Source organism: Parasteatoda tepidariorum, chromosome 8 (genome assembly GCF_043381705.1).
Source record: "Parasteatoda tepidariorum isolate YZ-2023 chromosome 8, CAS_Ptep_4.0, whole genome shotgun sequence".
NCBI classification, from domain to species: Eukaryota; Metazoa; Arthropoda; class Arachnida; order Araneae; family Theridiidae; genus Parasteatoda; species Parasteatoda tepidariorum.
The window spans coordinates 25,374,725-25,391,387 of NC_092211.1; the positions used below are offsets into that span (position 1 = coordinate 25,374,725).

General features: G+C 25.5%; 1 protein-coding gene across 1 annotated transcript in view; it reads left to right on the forward strand.

Moving 5' to 3' along the window:
* LOC107455061 (Myosin 81F) overlaps nucleotides 1–16,663 on the forward strand; it is a 191,188-nt gene that overhangs the window by 156,640 nt on the left and 17,885 nt on the right. Inside the window, exons 22-32 of the mRNA XM_071183863.1 lie at nucleotides 2,315–2,609; nucleotides 3,599–3,826; nucleotides 3,947–4,081; nucleotides 5,569–5,727; nucleotides 6,154–6,224; nucleotides 8,365–8,455; nucleotides 9,210–9,330; nucleotides 10,232–10,509; nucleotides 12,683–12,816; nucleotides 14,347–14,549; nucleotides 15,542–15,673. Of these exons, the coding sequence (XP_071039964.1) occupies nucleotides 2,315–2,609; nucleotides 3,599–3,826; nucleotides 3,947–4,081; nucleotides 5,569–5,727; nucleotides 6,154–6,224; nucleotides 8,365–8,455; nucleotides 9,210–9,330; nucleotides 10,232–10,509; nucleotides 12,683–12,816; nucleotides 14,347–14,549; nucleotides 15,542–15,673 (1,847 nt within the window). The remainder of the gene's footprint in view (nucleotides 1–2,314; nucleotides 2,610–3,598; nucleotides 3,827–3,946; nucleotides 4,082–5,568; nucleotides 5,728–6,153; nucleotides 6,225–8,364; nucleotides 8,456–9,209; nucleotides 9,331–10,231; nucleotides 10,510–12,682; nucleotides 12,817–14,346; nucleotides 14,550–15,541; nucleotides 15,674–16,663) is intronic.

The following is a 16,663-nucleotide window of genomic DNA, read 5'->3' on the forward strand; positions in this document are numbered from 1 at the left end:
ACATTATCTTTATCCGCTGGCCAAACACTATACGTACAACATGTTTTTTAAAACTTTCTTTAGCTACAATTTCCCCCTTAATACTAACAATAGTAGAGAATTCATGGACTCTTAATTAGTTCATCTAGAATAAATACACAACTTTTCAGCTGTGTTCAAAGGTAATTTTAATCAATGTAAATGTTCTTTTTAAAATAACTATTTTTCTATAATATTGCTTTTTATGTTTACTCAAAGAAAATTATTTAAGAAATTTTTTTTTTTTGAAATCTTTCTTTTCAAATTTATAATTTCAAACATTATTTAAATAAAATTTAAAATATTTTGTATATTCTAAGAAAAAAATTATTTTTTTTACAATAATCTAATAGCNCTTTTATGCTCCAGGCAGATGACGTAAGCCGAGTGCAGCGCCACTAATTTGCATATTGCAATTTTACTCAGCTACTCTTAGTGGACAACATATGCAAATTTTGCACGGTTTGGCTTACTTTTGAAAGAGTTATCGCTATTTTTGTGATTTTTCCTTAATTTATGATAACCAGTGTATGTAAAGGTAAAATATTTAATACAGACAATGTTATTAAAAAATTTAACTTATTTAAAATGTATGAAAAATGTTTATTTATAGTAGAGCAAATTTTTTAATCACTTTTTAATTTTTACTTTGCAGGAAGATGGTCAAATGAAAGGAAATAAGCGGATGCATATGGTTGATCCTGATAATCCGGAGAGAGAACTAAGGTAAAAACTATTTCTTCCTAATGATGTATTTTGCAGCTTTCTACTAGAAAAATTGTCAAATTTTCATGAAATTCATTGAATCACGCCTCAAATGGTCATGATATAATAGATAATTAAAACAATTCAGTGAAACCTCCAAGAAGGCACGGAATTTTTTCCATAGACTTTGTGTTAAAGAGAACTTTCAGAAGAGACCATCAAAGCCTCTCCCAGCGACTGGGCTAGCCTTTGCACCAAATGTAGAAATGGTCAAATATGGAAACATGAAAAAATATTAAAACGAAAAATATAAACTAATCAAGAGAGACAACAAACAAAACGAAACTAGGGAGACTTTAGAGTGGGCACTTTTGAGCATTCAAAACGTGTTGACTTTTTCCACCTTTATAATTTTTGAAGCAAATAAATTTTTTTTTTTACATTATCAAGCATGCTCTCTCTTTGCTCCTAGTTTCTTGAGAATATTCATTTAATGAATTAACTTTGAATAATTACACTTTACATAATTGCTTTTAGTTTAACACTTTAAATAATTGTTAAAATTTTAAAGCTCCGGAAATGAAATTTTGAAATTCAAAAATTTATTTTCTGAAACAACTGTATAAAAAAATGTCAAATTTTACTAAGCTTGTTTTTTTTTCAATTGTTTTTTATTAAGATCTCTTATCTATTATTTGATAATTATAAATAAGAATGTTCCAACTTTTTATCTTACAATGTTTACTTCATTTGTTTTTTTTTGGGGGGGGGGGAAGGGAAGTATAACTTGTAGCATTTATTATCTAACTCAGTAGAACCTGATTGTGAATATAAAACAAAATTGAATGTATTATTTTTGAATATTTAAAATAACAATTTTAGCCAACCGGTATGTGTGGGGATTAGGGAACTGGCCTTGCATCAGAAAGGTTCTGGGTTCGAATCCTGGGCAAGACATGGATGTTCTTTCATTTTTTGTACTATCTGTCTTTACTCTGGGAGTAAAGTCTGTCGTTACTAAATAATTATTAATTTAATAATCATTATTAAATTGTCTATTTAATTGTTTTATTAAAAAGTTTATTTGCTAATATTGCCCTTTTTGTTTTCTTTTCTAATTTGAAAATATAAATCTTCTAATTTAAAAATATGAAATAATAGCAAAGTTTTTAAATTAAAATTTAAAAAATTAATTTTTTACTTTGTCTCAAATGAAATCAAGAAAATATCGGACATTGGCCGGAACATCGTTGCCACTTCGCGATCTGGCCGGCCAATTCTCAAAATCAGGAAAATTTTGGACTTTGGCCGACTTTGGACTTTGGCCATAACATATATATATATATTGATAGATAGATAGATAGAATTTCGCATCTTTTCCTATCTTAAACCTTTTTATTTGCTGTTGCAGCAAATATCTATGTAACATATCTTATGCTATGATGTTATTTAATTCAGTGTTTATAATTCCATTCAGTTCTTAACCAAAATATTTTATTTAAAATACTATTTTAGTTTGAAAGTGTATTATCTACATTACTTATGATTTATTATGATTATATAATTTATTTACCCATACAATTGTTTATAGGCGAAAACAGCGTGTTGAGAAGAGGCTGATTGAGAGGGAGGCCGAAGAAAAAGTAAATGGTGATGAGGATGACAACTATTTCGATATGATTGAGTTTGCAGAGAAATATTTTAACTGTCATATGAGGGAACACGGAGGAACAGTTATGCGTACTCTCACCAGGAGGCGAAAGTCTTCCGGTGATATGATTCCCAAGTATGAAATGGTTACTTTCACTCGCAATAGCTCCATACCCACCTCTCATGTACATATGTATGATCCTGAAAATATCCAACTTTCTTGTACTATTTTCAAGGTAATTTTTTATCACTAATATAATATTCAATGTGTTGTCAATTTTAGTTACTTTTTAGAATTTAATTTTGAGTCATTCTATTCGAAACTTTGCTTTAATTTTTTTTTTATTATTTTACTTTAAAACAAGATCCATCAGCTTGTGAATTGTTTTTTATATCAACTATTATTAAATTGATATTTCTCGAAAATAAATGTTATAGAAATTAGAAATAATCATCAAAATTTATAAAAAAAATCCATTGACCAAATACTGAAAAAAAAACTTACTTTTTCAAAAGAAGCTACAACAGACAATAAAAATCTATAACAAAATACTTTACCAACAATAAAAAATTATAATAACAATAAACAAACTTCTGTAACAATATATGACTGTATATGACTGTTTTACAATATCAATGAGCAAATTATAACAACAATAAAAAATTGTGTGTACAATAAAAATATTTAACAACAATGAGTTTATATTTTTTATCTTGAAGAATAATTTGTTTTTTTTTTATATTATGTATGCTGTTACAACAACAATAAACTAGCTATAACAACAATAAACTAACCATAACAACAATAGATAAGCTATAACAATTATAAAAAAAAAAACTATTACATCAATAAAAAACTATTATTGTAAAAAAACTATAACAGCTATGTATGAATATTTTTCAATTGTATTGAAATGTTTTTCTTTTAAAAAGATGTATGTCGGAAGAACAACAATAAGGAAACTATTAAATATTATACTATTAAATATACTATACTATAATATATTATACTATTAAATATACTATACTATAATATATTATACTATTAAATATTAATAAAACTATTAAATATTAAAATCCCTAACCACAATGCATGAAAATTTTTCACTAATATTGAAAAGTTTTTTTTTATTGGACATATGCTATGACAGTATTACAGTAACAATAAACCAACTATAGCAACAATATAAATACTTTTCAATGGTAAAGTTCATCTTCTTCATAGGATGTATGCCGTTATCTTCGTGGGGACCATAAAGCAGCTGAAGCAGAAGTTCAAGCTATTCAGTCTATTGTGGGCTATGGCATTGATCGAGAAGAACTAAGAGATGAAATATTGGTTCAACTCGTGCGCCAGTCTACTAACAACCCTTGCCGGGAATCTACCATCCGAGCTTGGCTTTTGATGGCATTGTGTGTGGTGGCTTTTTACCCGAGTAAAACTTTTAACAAGGTATAATCACAGAATCAAATCAAGGCATATTTTCTATAATTCTTGATATCTTATCAAAGTTTTTTTTAATTAATATTATTAACAAATAATGTTTTTAAAAATGAGTTTTTTTCCCTTTAGTATTACAATAGTTTTTTGAGGAAAAATCTTCGAGGAGATAATACTATTGCAAGATATGCTCAGTGGTGTTTAGATCACATTCATAGCACTAAAGTTACCCCTCGAAAAATGCCTCCATCTTCCTTAGAAATTAGTGTAAGTAATAGTTTTCTTTTGATATTATATTTCTATGAAATGGTTTGATTATTTTAAATTATTTTTGTTGATATTAGTTCTTATGGGTATGTGGATTAATTATGATTTATTCATAGTTTTTGTAGGTTCATTTTGCTACTTCATTTTTTAAATAAAAACATTCTAATTTTATAGTATCAAAAGAAAGTTTATCAATAATGTAGTACTTAATTTGGAACATTATTGCTTTTGCCCTTTTATAAAAAAAAATTCGTACCAAGTACCTTTATTGTGAATATTATGTTTGAATTTTAAATGTTTTCATAAATATTAGGTTCTATTAAATTTAATTATGCAAAAAATTAGGAAACGGATATTTATAAAATAAAAAATAGTCATGAGGGTTTCATTTAATTTTCGTCCAATAACTTTTTGGTTGGAAATTCCTCATTGGAAATTAGTTTTACTAACATTTTGAAAGATTTTGTAATTAAGGGTTTTTTTCTCTTTGAAAATATTTTCATTTCATGTAAAACAAGCAATAAAATAATAACTATGTTATACTGGCAGAATAATAACTGAAATATGTGCACCTTGTGAATCAGTTAAAAGTTTTTGACTCTTCCTTTGCAAAATTATTGAATGTTTCTGTTAACATTTGACATAGATCAAATAGCAAAGTTTAATTACGTAAAATTGAGGTAATTTTAACTACAATGGATATTGGTGTTACGCCTCAAATGATCTAAACTGAAATTTAAGTTAGTTCTGGCCAATTCTGATTTTGCTGTGTTTTGATGTGATACTTATGACTTTGAGAAATAAAAATTCATATGAATATTTTTTTAAATTTTTAATTTGTGTTTCTTACATTACATGCATTTTTTACAATATATTGTAATTAGAAATTTTAAAAAATGAAAATTTAGCTTTAAAGTTTTTAAGTTTTTTATATGAACTTTTTATTACTCATTGAGGAATATTTATGTACATGTTTTTTATCAGCCATAGCTAAATAATATTTTTCACTTTGAGTTAAAAAAAATATCATATTGTTCGGTTTTTGTTTAATTCCTGATGGAACTGTTATTATTTATTCTAAATATGAATGCTGCTTGCTTTTTAGATTGTTTATATTTTCTGTATAGCGTCCATATACTAAGAAAATATTAGGTACTTTATCAAAACTTTAAATAGACACCAACGTAAAAGCAAACTATTTATGTGTTACATAAGCCTATTTTTGTAGCTGTTTTTCCCTCAAAGAAAGCAACATTATCAAAGAGTGATTGTCTGTCCTTTGATTGCAACCTGGGACAGTCTATTTTATTTAAACAAACAAAAAAATCTATTCTTCAAAGCTGGGTACAACAACACAATTATATTTCTAGAAAATTATTGAAATATTACTTTAGCATAACAGTTGTTCTTTATCAAAAGAACAAAAAATTTCCTAATTTTAAATCTTGACCTGCATTTTGATCCTCAATGTATTAAATTTTTTTTAGGCTGTACGAAATCTTGGTAACTTAGTCTGCAGATTTTATTTCATGGATGGACGAACAAAAGCTATCGATGTTCAGCCTTCAGATACTGCAATGGATGCCATGCAACAGCTAGCTATTAAAACAGGATTGCGAAGTTTAGATGGCTGGGCTCTCTATGAGGTTGATAATTAGTATTATTCATTATATTACAGTACAGAACCCATTTTTTAAACAAAATTTTTTTTCCCTTATAAGATTTTAGGATTTTTCTTTCTTTTTTGAAAGATGTTCACCTTACCATCATTTTGGAAATAATCGTTAGTGTATTACTTCATCATTTTTTCTTCTTTTTAAGATTATTTCCCCAAAAAAAATTTTTTTTAGTTGGGTTTAACAATAAAAAAACGGCTTTTTGTAGCGATTCAGAAAACCGGAAAAATCAGTTATCCGGAATAGGGATGGTCCCGATCGTTCCGGATAATCGGTTCCCTACTGTATAAATATTTAAAACTTTTTATGTTCTATATTAACAACTTTTTGAATTTTAAAGGTGTAATTATGTAGTTTAGTCTATTTTATTTTATATTTAAATTTTTCATTTTGCAGAGTACTCCTGAGTATGAACATGTTATTAAAGGATATGAATACCTTGCAGACATTATTTCTAATTGGGAATTGTAAGTTATATACTATGTATTATTACTATACATACTACTATATATTGCAATTTTTTCTTGAAACTATAACTTTCACTTGTGGATTATGTTTTTTATTTATTTATCTATTTTGTAATGATACTTGGAGTGCTTTATTATAAGCAGAAGCAGTGCTGTATTACCCATTAGGCCATGGCCTGGGGCCCCCAATGATTAGGGCCCCCTTAAAAGGGATTTTTTGAAAATAAATTTCAAAAATTAAGAAAAACAATGATTTAAAAAAAAAATCAATTTCAAATCTATATTAAAATATTTTCAAAATGTTATGATTATTTTTTAGTTCTAATTTAAACAAAATAAAGTAAAATTTAATTTAGTATTACATTATTTTAATTTTAAATATGCTTTCTTAAATGAAAAGATATATAAATACTTTTATATTTGAATAAATAAAAATATAAGAGAAAAACAACTTGATCGAAGGGCCCCAAAAATTTGAATGGCCTTGGGCCCCACGTATGCTTAATCCGGCCCATGAGCAGAAGAAAATGTTTTAGGATATTTCAGACAATTTAAAAATATCTCTTTCAGAATATTGAAAATATCAAGAAATTGTTTACAAATAAATTGTTTATTAGAAAGAAAAAAAATAATTATTGGCTTAGTAAATAAATTATTTGCAACTCATACATAGCATGATGTGCTCTTAAGTTCGCAAATAGAAAGTATGACTTAATATATTCTTCCACTTGGCTCTTATATAATTTATTACCAGTTATTTATTCTTTGTATTATTCACTAGTACATGGTGTTAAAAAAAAATTTCTGATAATGTATGTAGATGCTTTATCTGTGTTTTATTTTAAATTGTAATTATAGATTGTAAAGTTCCTTTTATTTTTTTTATGNTATTCAGATACTATATATATATATATATATATATATAGATTATATATATATACTTAATTAATTAATCATGGAAGTTAATTAAATTCTCTGAGCACAACTGTGGATAGTATTTCTATTAGTTTTTAAGAGCATATGAAACTTACATTGTGTGTATTGATTTAAATTAATATTACTTTTGTATTCGATAAAATATTTTAAATAAATGATGTAAATAAATTTATTTTTCTATGTTTTACCAACTAAGTGTAGATTAATTATTTTATTATCTTTTAAGAAATATTTAGGTCCTAATTTTTAAAAATGCAGATTGCAATCAAAAACTATTATAAGTCACATTTTTGTTTGATATTTTAATTTATTTAAAATCAAACTTTTTCTTGACTTCTTTTAGTTTAAATATTTATGCAGTTTAATCAGGAATATCAACGCGTTATCACTTTATTAGGATTATATACCTTATATAGAATTGTAATAAAATATTCTAAATTATCATGGAAGAGTTGGAATTTTAAGATGATTAAATTAATTTGTTTTTCTTTAAATAAGTATTAGAAGTAGTCACATATTTCAGTTGTATAATTGAAAGTATCCCTCCAATAAAGTTACATTGTTTGGTTGTACTAAAAATTTTTTTTAATTGTATATTTCACTAATGGTGATTAAATTGTCCTCTTTGCATTGAATCTTTTTTTCTTGATCTAATAATTATGAAACATTAGTTCAAGTGATTTTTTTATTTATAAAACATAATAATTTTTTTAAAAACTATGCAACATTTTTGTAATAATTTTTTATAGGTGCAATTTGTAAAAGTTGATTTATCCCACTGACGGTTTAGCAAAAGGGTAAGATTGGGAGAATGTTTCTCCCCGATACACTATTTCTCTATCTAATAACATAGAAAAACCGGTTTTGCTATGAGGTATAAACTGCTGGTTAAAATACGACTTTACGTGCAGAACCGTCAGTGGGTTAACTAATGTCAATGATTTTTGTGCTGAACTTTTACCTGTATCACATCTATTATCTCTTTATCATTAGGTTTATCTCAATTTATGTTTAGAATTATGTAATATTTTAAGTTTGTGCTGTTTTTTGCTCCTTAACTTACATATTCTTCAACTAAATATGCTTTCATAAATTGTTTAAGTATTTTATATTATTATTACTTTTAATGTTACTATAAATTTCTTCTAAGCTAAATATCAACCATATAAAACGCTTCATAAATATTTATCATTTAATTCTTTAGATATGCTGAAGTTGGTAACTTCTTATGCACCAGAATAAGAAACAAAAGAAGGGATGTTGATTGGATACCTGACTTATCTGAAGCTCACAAAGTAAATATATTTCCCTCTTGAAAGAGTTTCACTTTCTGCTTATTATTTTAAAATTATGTATAAATTATTATTTCTTTCTCATTATTAAGCCTATCAGAGTTTTTCACTATGTCTCACTATTACCCCTTCATTAAAACCATAACCTATCTACCATTTTGTTTACCTTTAAAATATATATGCTGCAATTCATATTAATGAAATGAAAAATTCTGATGTATTTTCAATTAAGACATTATTTTAACGAAGTTTGTTGTTTTAAGTTATAATTTTTTTATAACATTACATTCAAATATTGCTAATGGATTTCAAATATTACTAATAAAAGTTCTTGAACTTTAAATTTCTGAGGAAATTATATTTCCTCGGAATTCACTCAAAAAGACATGGACAGCTTATATAACTCTGTTGTTCTTTTGAACAATATCTTGCTTTTTTAAAATAAATAAATAAATAATATTGATAATTAAATCTCTTTGTAACAATAAAAAATTAACAATCATTAGTTCCTAAGAATAATTAGTTTTCATTTAATTTTTTAAGTTCTATTCCAATTCAAAGGTAAGTTTTCTGTTTCAAAATTTCTGTTGAAAGTGTGATTTGTAAATTTTTATTTTCTGTTGAATATAATCTTTTTATTTCTTTAATAAAAAAATGTTTAATTTTGAGCTAATCTTATTTGTTTTCATTTGTATTGAGCTTGATAATTAATTATTTAAATGTAGTGATGTAAAGCAATATTTTTTTTTCAATCTAGATTTATGGCAGTGGAAAATCTGAGCTTGTGGCTAAAGTTTGGTATCTATCGGTAGTTATGCAGTATCCATTATATGGAACAACCCTGTTTCCAGTTACTTACAAGGGCTACTTATCTTATGGTAAAATTTTATTTAATTTATGTTTATTCTAACTGATTTTGGCATTACTTATATTATGAGAAATGATTTTTTAAAATCTTGTGTTTGTTTAATTGAAGTGTTTGGTTAATGCACAATGTATACTTAAAAAGTGCAGAATCTTATTTTAAAAATCTATAAATCTATAAACTTTTTTATTATATATATAAATGTGCTTTTTTTAATATTTGCCTTAAATACAAAATACAAAATTAAATAACTTTTTATAATAAGAATCATGATTTTGTTATTATATTTGAATGTGGTTAATTTCTGGATTGATAAATTTTGAAAGGCAAAACAAATACCATTATCATTTACAACATGTCATACAATTTATCTTGTGCACATAAATTCTTATCCAATTACAATACTTTTAATTTAAAGTGTCATTTTTGGAAATTCCAAAATATTGAAAAATGTGAAACTGCAAGTGTGCAAGTATGTCGTTCTACACATTTAAAGACACAAGTTCAAGTTCCACACAAGAGGATGAAAGGAATTTTTGTGTCTTTACATATATCTACGCTATATTGAACTTTTTCTTGTCTTATTTTGATACATTATAAATTACCTTATAAAGTCAGCATGCTGCTACTTTTTAAACTGATTATTTTCAATAACAAAATTCTGTATAAGTAAATGAAAATGCCCTATTTTGTCCCTGTGAATTCCCATAGCACGCTATGATAAATTGTTTAATTAATAAAAGATGACTTGATGACTTTTTAAAAAGAAAATTGGAATAAGAATTTAAAGTTTATTGTTAAAATGTTTATTTAAATACCAATTTCTATTTCACTTCTTTCAATTTTTTTTAAATATGTACAAAAATCAAAATTTTTATTTTAGTACTTGATTTTAAAACTGAGCTTTTTTAAAGGTCATAAGCTGTTACTAGGCGTAAGTGCTGAAGGAATATTGATGGTCAATATATCAGACAAAGGCATTTTGAATGCTTATAGATATTGTGATGTTGAATCTGTGATGGTTGATCCAAGTGATGACCTAGTGACCATAAACCTTTTGAAAACCCTACCAGACTCACACAAATGCTTTATATTTGAAACTAGTCAAAAGAATGAAGTTGCTAATTTAATAGCCAGCTATTCACCTGCACATGCAAATTGGTTACGACCCACCTATGAATTGGGATGGAGGGTAAGTCTTTACAAATTTTTAGCTTTTTTTTAGAATAAATAAAAGGAATAAATGTTGATTTTTATTTTATTTAAATTTTTATTTGTATTTTTAAATGTTAGATATTACATATTGAAATGCTTATCTTTATCTACTCAAATGTGCTTCATTCAGGGCTGATTGTACTCTGGAAAAAAATCCGGATTTCCGTTTTTTTTCCCTAACCGTGATCCGGAAGTTTCCGGAGATCGAAGGTTCAGACGTTTCGAAAAAATCATCGATCACAAAAGTTTCCGGAAATCAAATTTACAAAGGTGGAACTTAAAAACAGTGTATTTTATTTGTTTATAAGGGAGAGCCAGAGATATACTTTATAAGCTTACATTCAAGATTAATATTTATTTTTTTACCAGTAAATACTTATTATAATCATAAACTCAAGAAAGAAAGACATATTTGTAAATTTCAATTACTTCTCCAGGTCATCATAGGTATGTGTAAAATTTTAAATATATTTAAAATAAACTAAGAAATATTGAGAAAAAGGAAAAAAACATTGTTTAAATTTTTTTCTAATTTTTCAACTTAAACTTCTTTTTTTTTACTCATGAAATTTTCCGGAATTTTGACTTGGGCTCACAATCACCCACAATCATTATTTAAAACTAAAGCAAAATTTACTTCATTTGATAAAAAATTTTTTTTTTTTACCCGTTTTGATTTTTCAAAAGGATTGAGTGCTTTAAATTGGATTTCGTGGCNTGTTTATAAGGGAGAGCCAGAGATATACTTTATAAGCTTACATTCAAGATTAATATTCATTTTTTTATCAGTAAATACTTATTATAATCATAAACTCAAGAAAGACAGACATATTTGTAAATTTCAATTACTTCTCCAGGTCATCATTGGTATGTGTAAAATTTTAAATATATTTAAAGTAAACTAAGAAATATTGAGAAAAAGGAAAAAACATTGTTTAAATTTTTTTCTAATTTTTCAACTTAAACTTCTTTTTTTTTACTCATGAAATTTTCCGGAATTTTGACTTGGGCTCACAATCACCCACAATCATTATTTAAAACTAAAGCAAAATTTACTTCATTTGATAAAAAATTTTTTTTTTTTACCCGTTTTGATTTTTCAAAAGGATTGAGTGCTTTAAATTGGATTTCGTGGCTTGTTTCAAGCTATTTATTTTAATAATTTATTGGCCATTGTTTAATATTTAGTAAGAAAAATCATCTATTCTGAATTTTACTTATAGATTTTTAAATTTAAGGAATTTTGAAGATACACTGAACTAAATCAGTAAAGTTTTAATACCCTTTTACTCTGGAATATTATTTTTTTTTCATTTTTTTTGTTTCACAATTATGTAATTTTATAATTTCAAAATAAACAATCATTGATACTTTCAAAGTAAATTTAAAAGATAAGCTGTCTTAGGAATCAATAAGTTCATGAAACTCAGTGGCATAATATTTAAAATTTTTAAAGTTGAAATTATGCTTTGTCTTTTAACTGACTTGTAACTATATGTACTTGTAAACTTGTTGCCTAGTCTATCAAACCTTGGCTATCAGACTTACTTGTGAGATATTATAAATTGCTGTGTGGCCAAAATGGTTGAGAATTATACCCTCTTTTACTATTGCCACATACTCTCACCTCAGTTAGGAACTTGAAAAGTAATTGTGAAAAAATGCAAATAATTGTTTAATTTAATGAAACAATGTATCATATTTTTTGCTTGACAGTTAAAAAGCTTGTGTAAATTATTTATTAGGACTGTTTTTTTTTTAATATTTGCTATTTTAATATTTTTATTTCTACAAATGCTTTTAGCTTAAAAAATTTATTATTATTAAACAAAATTTTTTTGTTGTTGTTAAACCAAGCAGGTATAAAATAAATTTGTCGTAGCATTTAGTTATTGTTTCTTATTTTTTCCTCATTCCATTGTTAAAAAAATATAAACAAAAAATACATAATGGTTAGTAACTAAGGTTGAGGATTCAGGTATAAAATAAGATAGTTATTATTTTACGTCATTGCAGTTTTTTTATTTTTTTATCACAAGTTGAGAATTGAAATTAAATATAATCTATTCTAAATGTTTAAAAATATAATGCATTTTTCATTGTTACATTTTTTGTTTACGGAAAAAAGTTTATTATTTTATTTTTGTTAGGTAAAATTGACTTTTGAAGACAGGCAAAAGTTGTATCAAGATGTCGTGAATTGTAGAAGAGCTCTTGTAGATATGTCACTAGTTCGGAAACCTGTAGAAGAAAATGTTGGTTTATTCCGCAGCACTCTAAGGAGGTGAGCTATATGTTCTGAACACAAAATTAAAATACTTTTATCATAAAATTTTGTTCTCAAATGTCTCTTCTGAAATATAAAATTTTGGGGGAAGAAATTACTAAAGCAGCTATAATAGAATTTAAGTTAAGTACTGTTTGGTTTTAATTATCAATATTTTAACTGTATTTCATTTTATGTCCCAGTACTTAACTATTGATTTTTTGAAAATTTTAAAAATGTTTCCATTTTTCCAAATGAAATTTTATTTGTATTGCGTTTAACTTACTATTTGACAAGCATAAAGAAATTTTCAAAAAACTAAAGCTTAAAAGTTTACAATTATTACTGAACATTTTAATTAATTTGTATTTTACTATGCATAAAAATCTAATGATGGTGTCTAAGTTTTCCATTGTTGTCTGTGCATTTTTATTGGCCGGAAAATCATGTGGTAGGATCCAGTTTTTCCTCATTCATTCCCATATTATTTTGATTGTCATCAGCATAAAATTAATAAAAGTAATAAAGTTATTGTTTTTCTCTAAATATTTTTGTATCCCTAATTTAAAGTTGTTTTCTTGTACTGTTATTATGACGCTTTTAATTCAAGAGTTTAAAACTAAGAAAATTCTTGTTTTTTTTTTATTATTATTATAATGTAATTCATTTTAAGATAAAGTTATTTAGAAAGGTAGTCTAATCTTATTAACTGTTTTACAATTATTATTTTTGTTTAAATAACATTAATATACTGTTATAAAGTACTGTGGCAGAGATCTGTTAAATGATTTAGATCATCTTTATGCACAATGAGATGCAAGCAAAAATAGTATTTAATATATCTGCCCATTTGGTAAACAAAAATATTAAATTATGAACTCATAAAATTTGTGTGAACAATATAATGTTATGACAACATAAATGTTATGACAATATAAATGTTATTTTAAAAATTGATTACCTAGAAAAATTGCTTATGTTGAAATATCTAAATATTCTAATTATTTATAATAGTAACAGATAATAATATTTGCAAGTGGGAAGTGGGGGCACAAGCGTAAGCAAACAGAATTACCTTTAGTACATCTATTGAGTGTATAGTACATCTGTACCTTTGCACGTCTGTGAGATTGAGTATTTAGTACATCTATAAAGTGAATAATTTTAACTTTAGTAGAAAAACTGTTTTCTGGAAAAAAAAAACAATTATTGCGAAACAATCATCGGAGTTAGTGAGCAGCAGCGAACAGGGGGATTAGTCCCTTAGTACAATATAATAAGTTCTCAAATTAAAAAAATATAAATAAACTAATTAAAGTGTGCTCTAATTTATCTAAGACAGTTGAATGTTAAGTTAATAATTTTTGAATTATTTTATTATGTTCAACCAATGCATTGCAGTACCTAATGATAAGGCTCTAAAATTTCACTGATTTAGATAAGTATTAACTTTATACACTATCTTTATGTTACTTTATGTTTTGACTTATTTCTAATAACTATAACTAAGTTGTACAATAATATTAATCTCTATAAAAAAATCATCAGGTTTAATAGAGGAAAAATGGAGAAATTGCGTCAAGACTTTGGTGATATTGAAGAGAGCTACAAGTCATTTAGGCACAGTCATTGGGCTTTCAGTAAAGTAGCATTAAATCACAGTCTCAGCAATATAAATGATCCTGAAGATGAAGATACTGCTTTGCATGTATTCTCATCAATACTCGCTTATTCTGGATTGCTGGAGCAAGGTAATTTTTATAATTTTGTTTTTGTAGTAATTTTTGAGGTAAAAAATTTAGTGTTGAAAATAACCATTGTTTCACTGTAATGAATTTATATTCAAATTATATTGGTGAATTCTGAAACTTAATTAAAAAATTGTTTCTAAAATGCTTACGTGAAATTTCTGTTCATCCTAATTGTTTATTTATAATTGTTTATATAAAATATTCTAAATAAATAAAAACTCCAAGAGCTTATATTAAAAATAATTATTTTTAATAAATATTGGAGAGTTATTGTATTACTAGAACAAGGTAATTTTTATATTTTTGTTTTTGTAGTAATTTTTGAGGTAAAATATTCAGTGTTGAAAATAACCATTGTTTCACTGTAATGAATTTATATTTAAATTATATTGGTGAATTCTGAAAATAATTAAAAAATTGTTTCTAAAGTGCTTACGGGAAATTTCTGTTCACATAATTGTTTATTTATAATTGTTTATATAAAATATCCTTAATAAATAAAAGCTCCGAGAGCTTATATTAAAAATAAATATTTTTTAATAAATATTGGAGAGATTGCAAAAGAACCTCCAAAATACAGTACTTTTTCGTGTTCCTTATTTTATAATTTATACTTTTATTTCTATAATATAATAATATCCTATGATTATAAATAACATTTAGATAGCCTCTATACCCATTAAAAACTAAAAAAAATTCTGACTTACTATGTCTAAAATAAAAACTAGGACTTTAAACAATAACTTTGAAAAAATAAATGGTGTAGTAGAGTTGAGTAGCAAATGAATTTAAATATGGTTATCAATTTATATCTGTTTATTCACTTTATTGTCTTAATGTTTGTAGCATGGCATATATATTATAGGCTCATACCATTATAACAAATAGATTTTTTGATGTCATAACAACGTCTTGTATATAAAAAAGTACAAAAAGTGTTATAAATTTTATTGATTCTTAAAACTTTAAGTATATCTGAAGTCTTATTACAGAGGATGCAGAATGGTTAGGAGAAAGGGACCACCTTCAACTTGCTCAATCTGTTCTGGATCGATCTATGAAAAAGGAAGTTCTAATAAATGAATTATTTTTACAACTTATAAAACAAACTACAGATCATCCAGGTAATTAATAAAGTGTTAATATGGTATTTTTTATATTATTATGTGTCTCAACATTTTTGTTCTGTTTCATAATATGAGAGTATATACTTACAATTTGTATGTGTTGCCCATTTAAATGTAATTCACTTTCAATGGCTGAATGCTAATTCTTATATGATTTTGACATTGAGTATAGTTTAAAATTAAGTAAACAGTAAGATGTACTATATGTCTAATTACATTTGCAAATAATCTTACAGTATAGTAACTAAATTAATGGCTAAACTATTTGGAAACAACTAGGTTCTGACGAGGATTATAGAATAAAATAAAATACACACTAAGTTGTTCTTGAATTACATTTTAAAAACAATTTTTTGGATTGAATACAAGTTATTACTTATCCTTTATAGTAACAATTCAGTATTATTCAGCAATTGATGGCTTTGACTATGGAGTACAGCATAAAGTTAAGTACACAATAAGATGTACTACTTTCTAATTACAGTTACAAAAAAGAGCAGCCTATAAAGCATTTATGATATCCCTGATGACTNGGAAAATTTATTAAATTTCGTTCCGGTTTTTTGGTTTAATTTGGTTTTTTGGTTTTCCGGTTTTCTGATTTCCGGATAACGGGTTCTGTACTGTACTTTCTAATTACAGTTACAAAAAAGAGCAGCCTATAAAGCATTTATGGTATCCCTGATGACTTACTGTGGATATTGTTTTATTTTAATTACAATGAAAAATAAGAGTAAAATTATTTGTCTTTTAACACAGTATAGTATCTATATGCATCTTTCGAAAGATTTATGTATCTTATTAACGTAAACAGCGAAAAGGTGAAAGTAGTTATTAATATATACTTACCATTCTATGTTGAATTTATAAATTTCAGAGATAAATTCTTTTTTCTGGGCAGCATTTTATTTGGCTATTCTGTACTATTTGTACTAATCGTACTATTTGTGCAATTTAATGCAAATAATTACACAATACAATAAACTA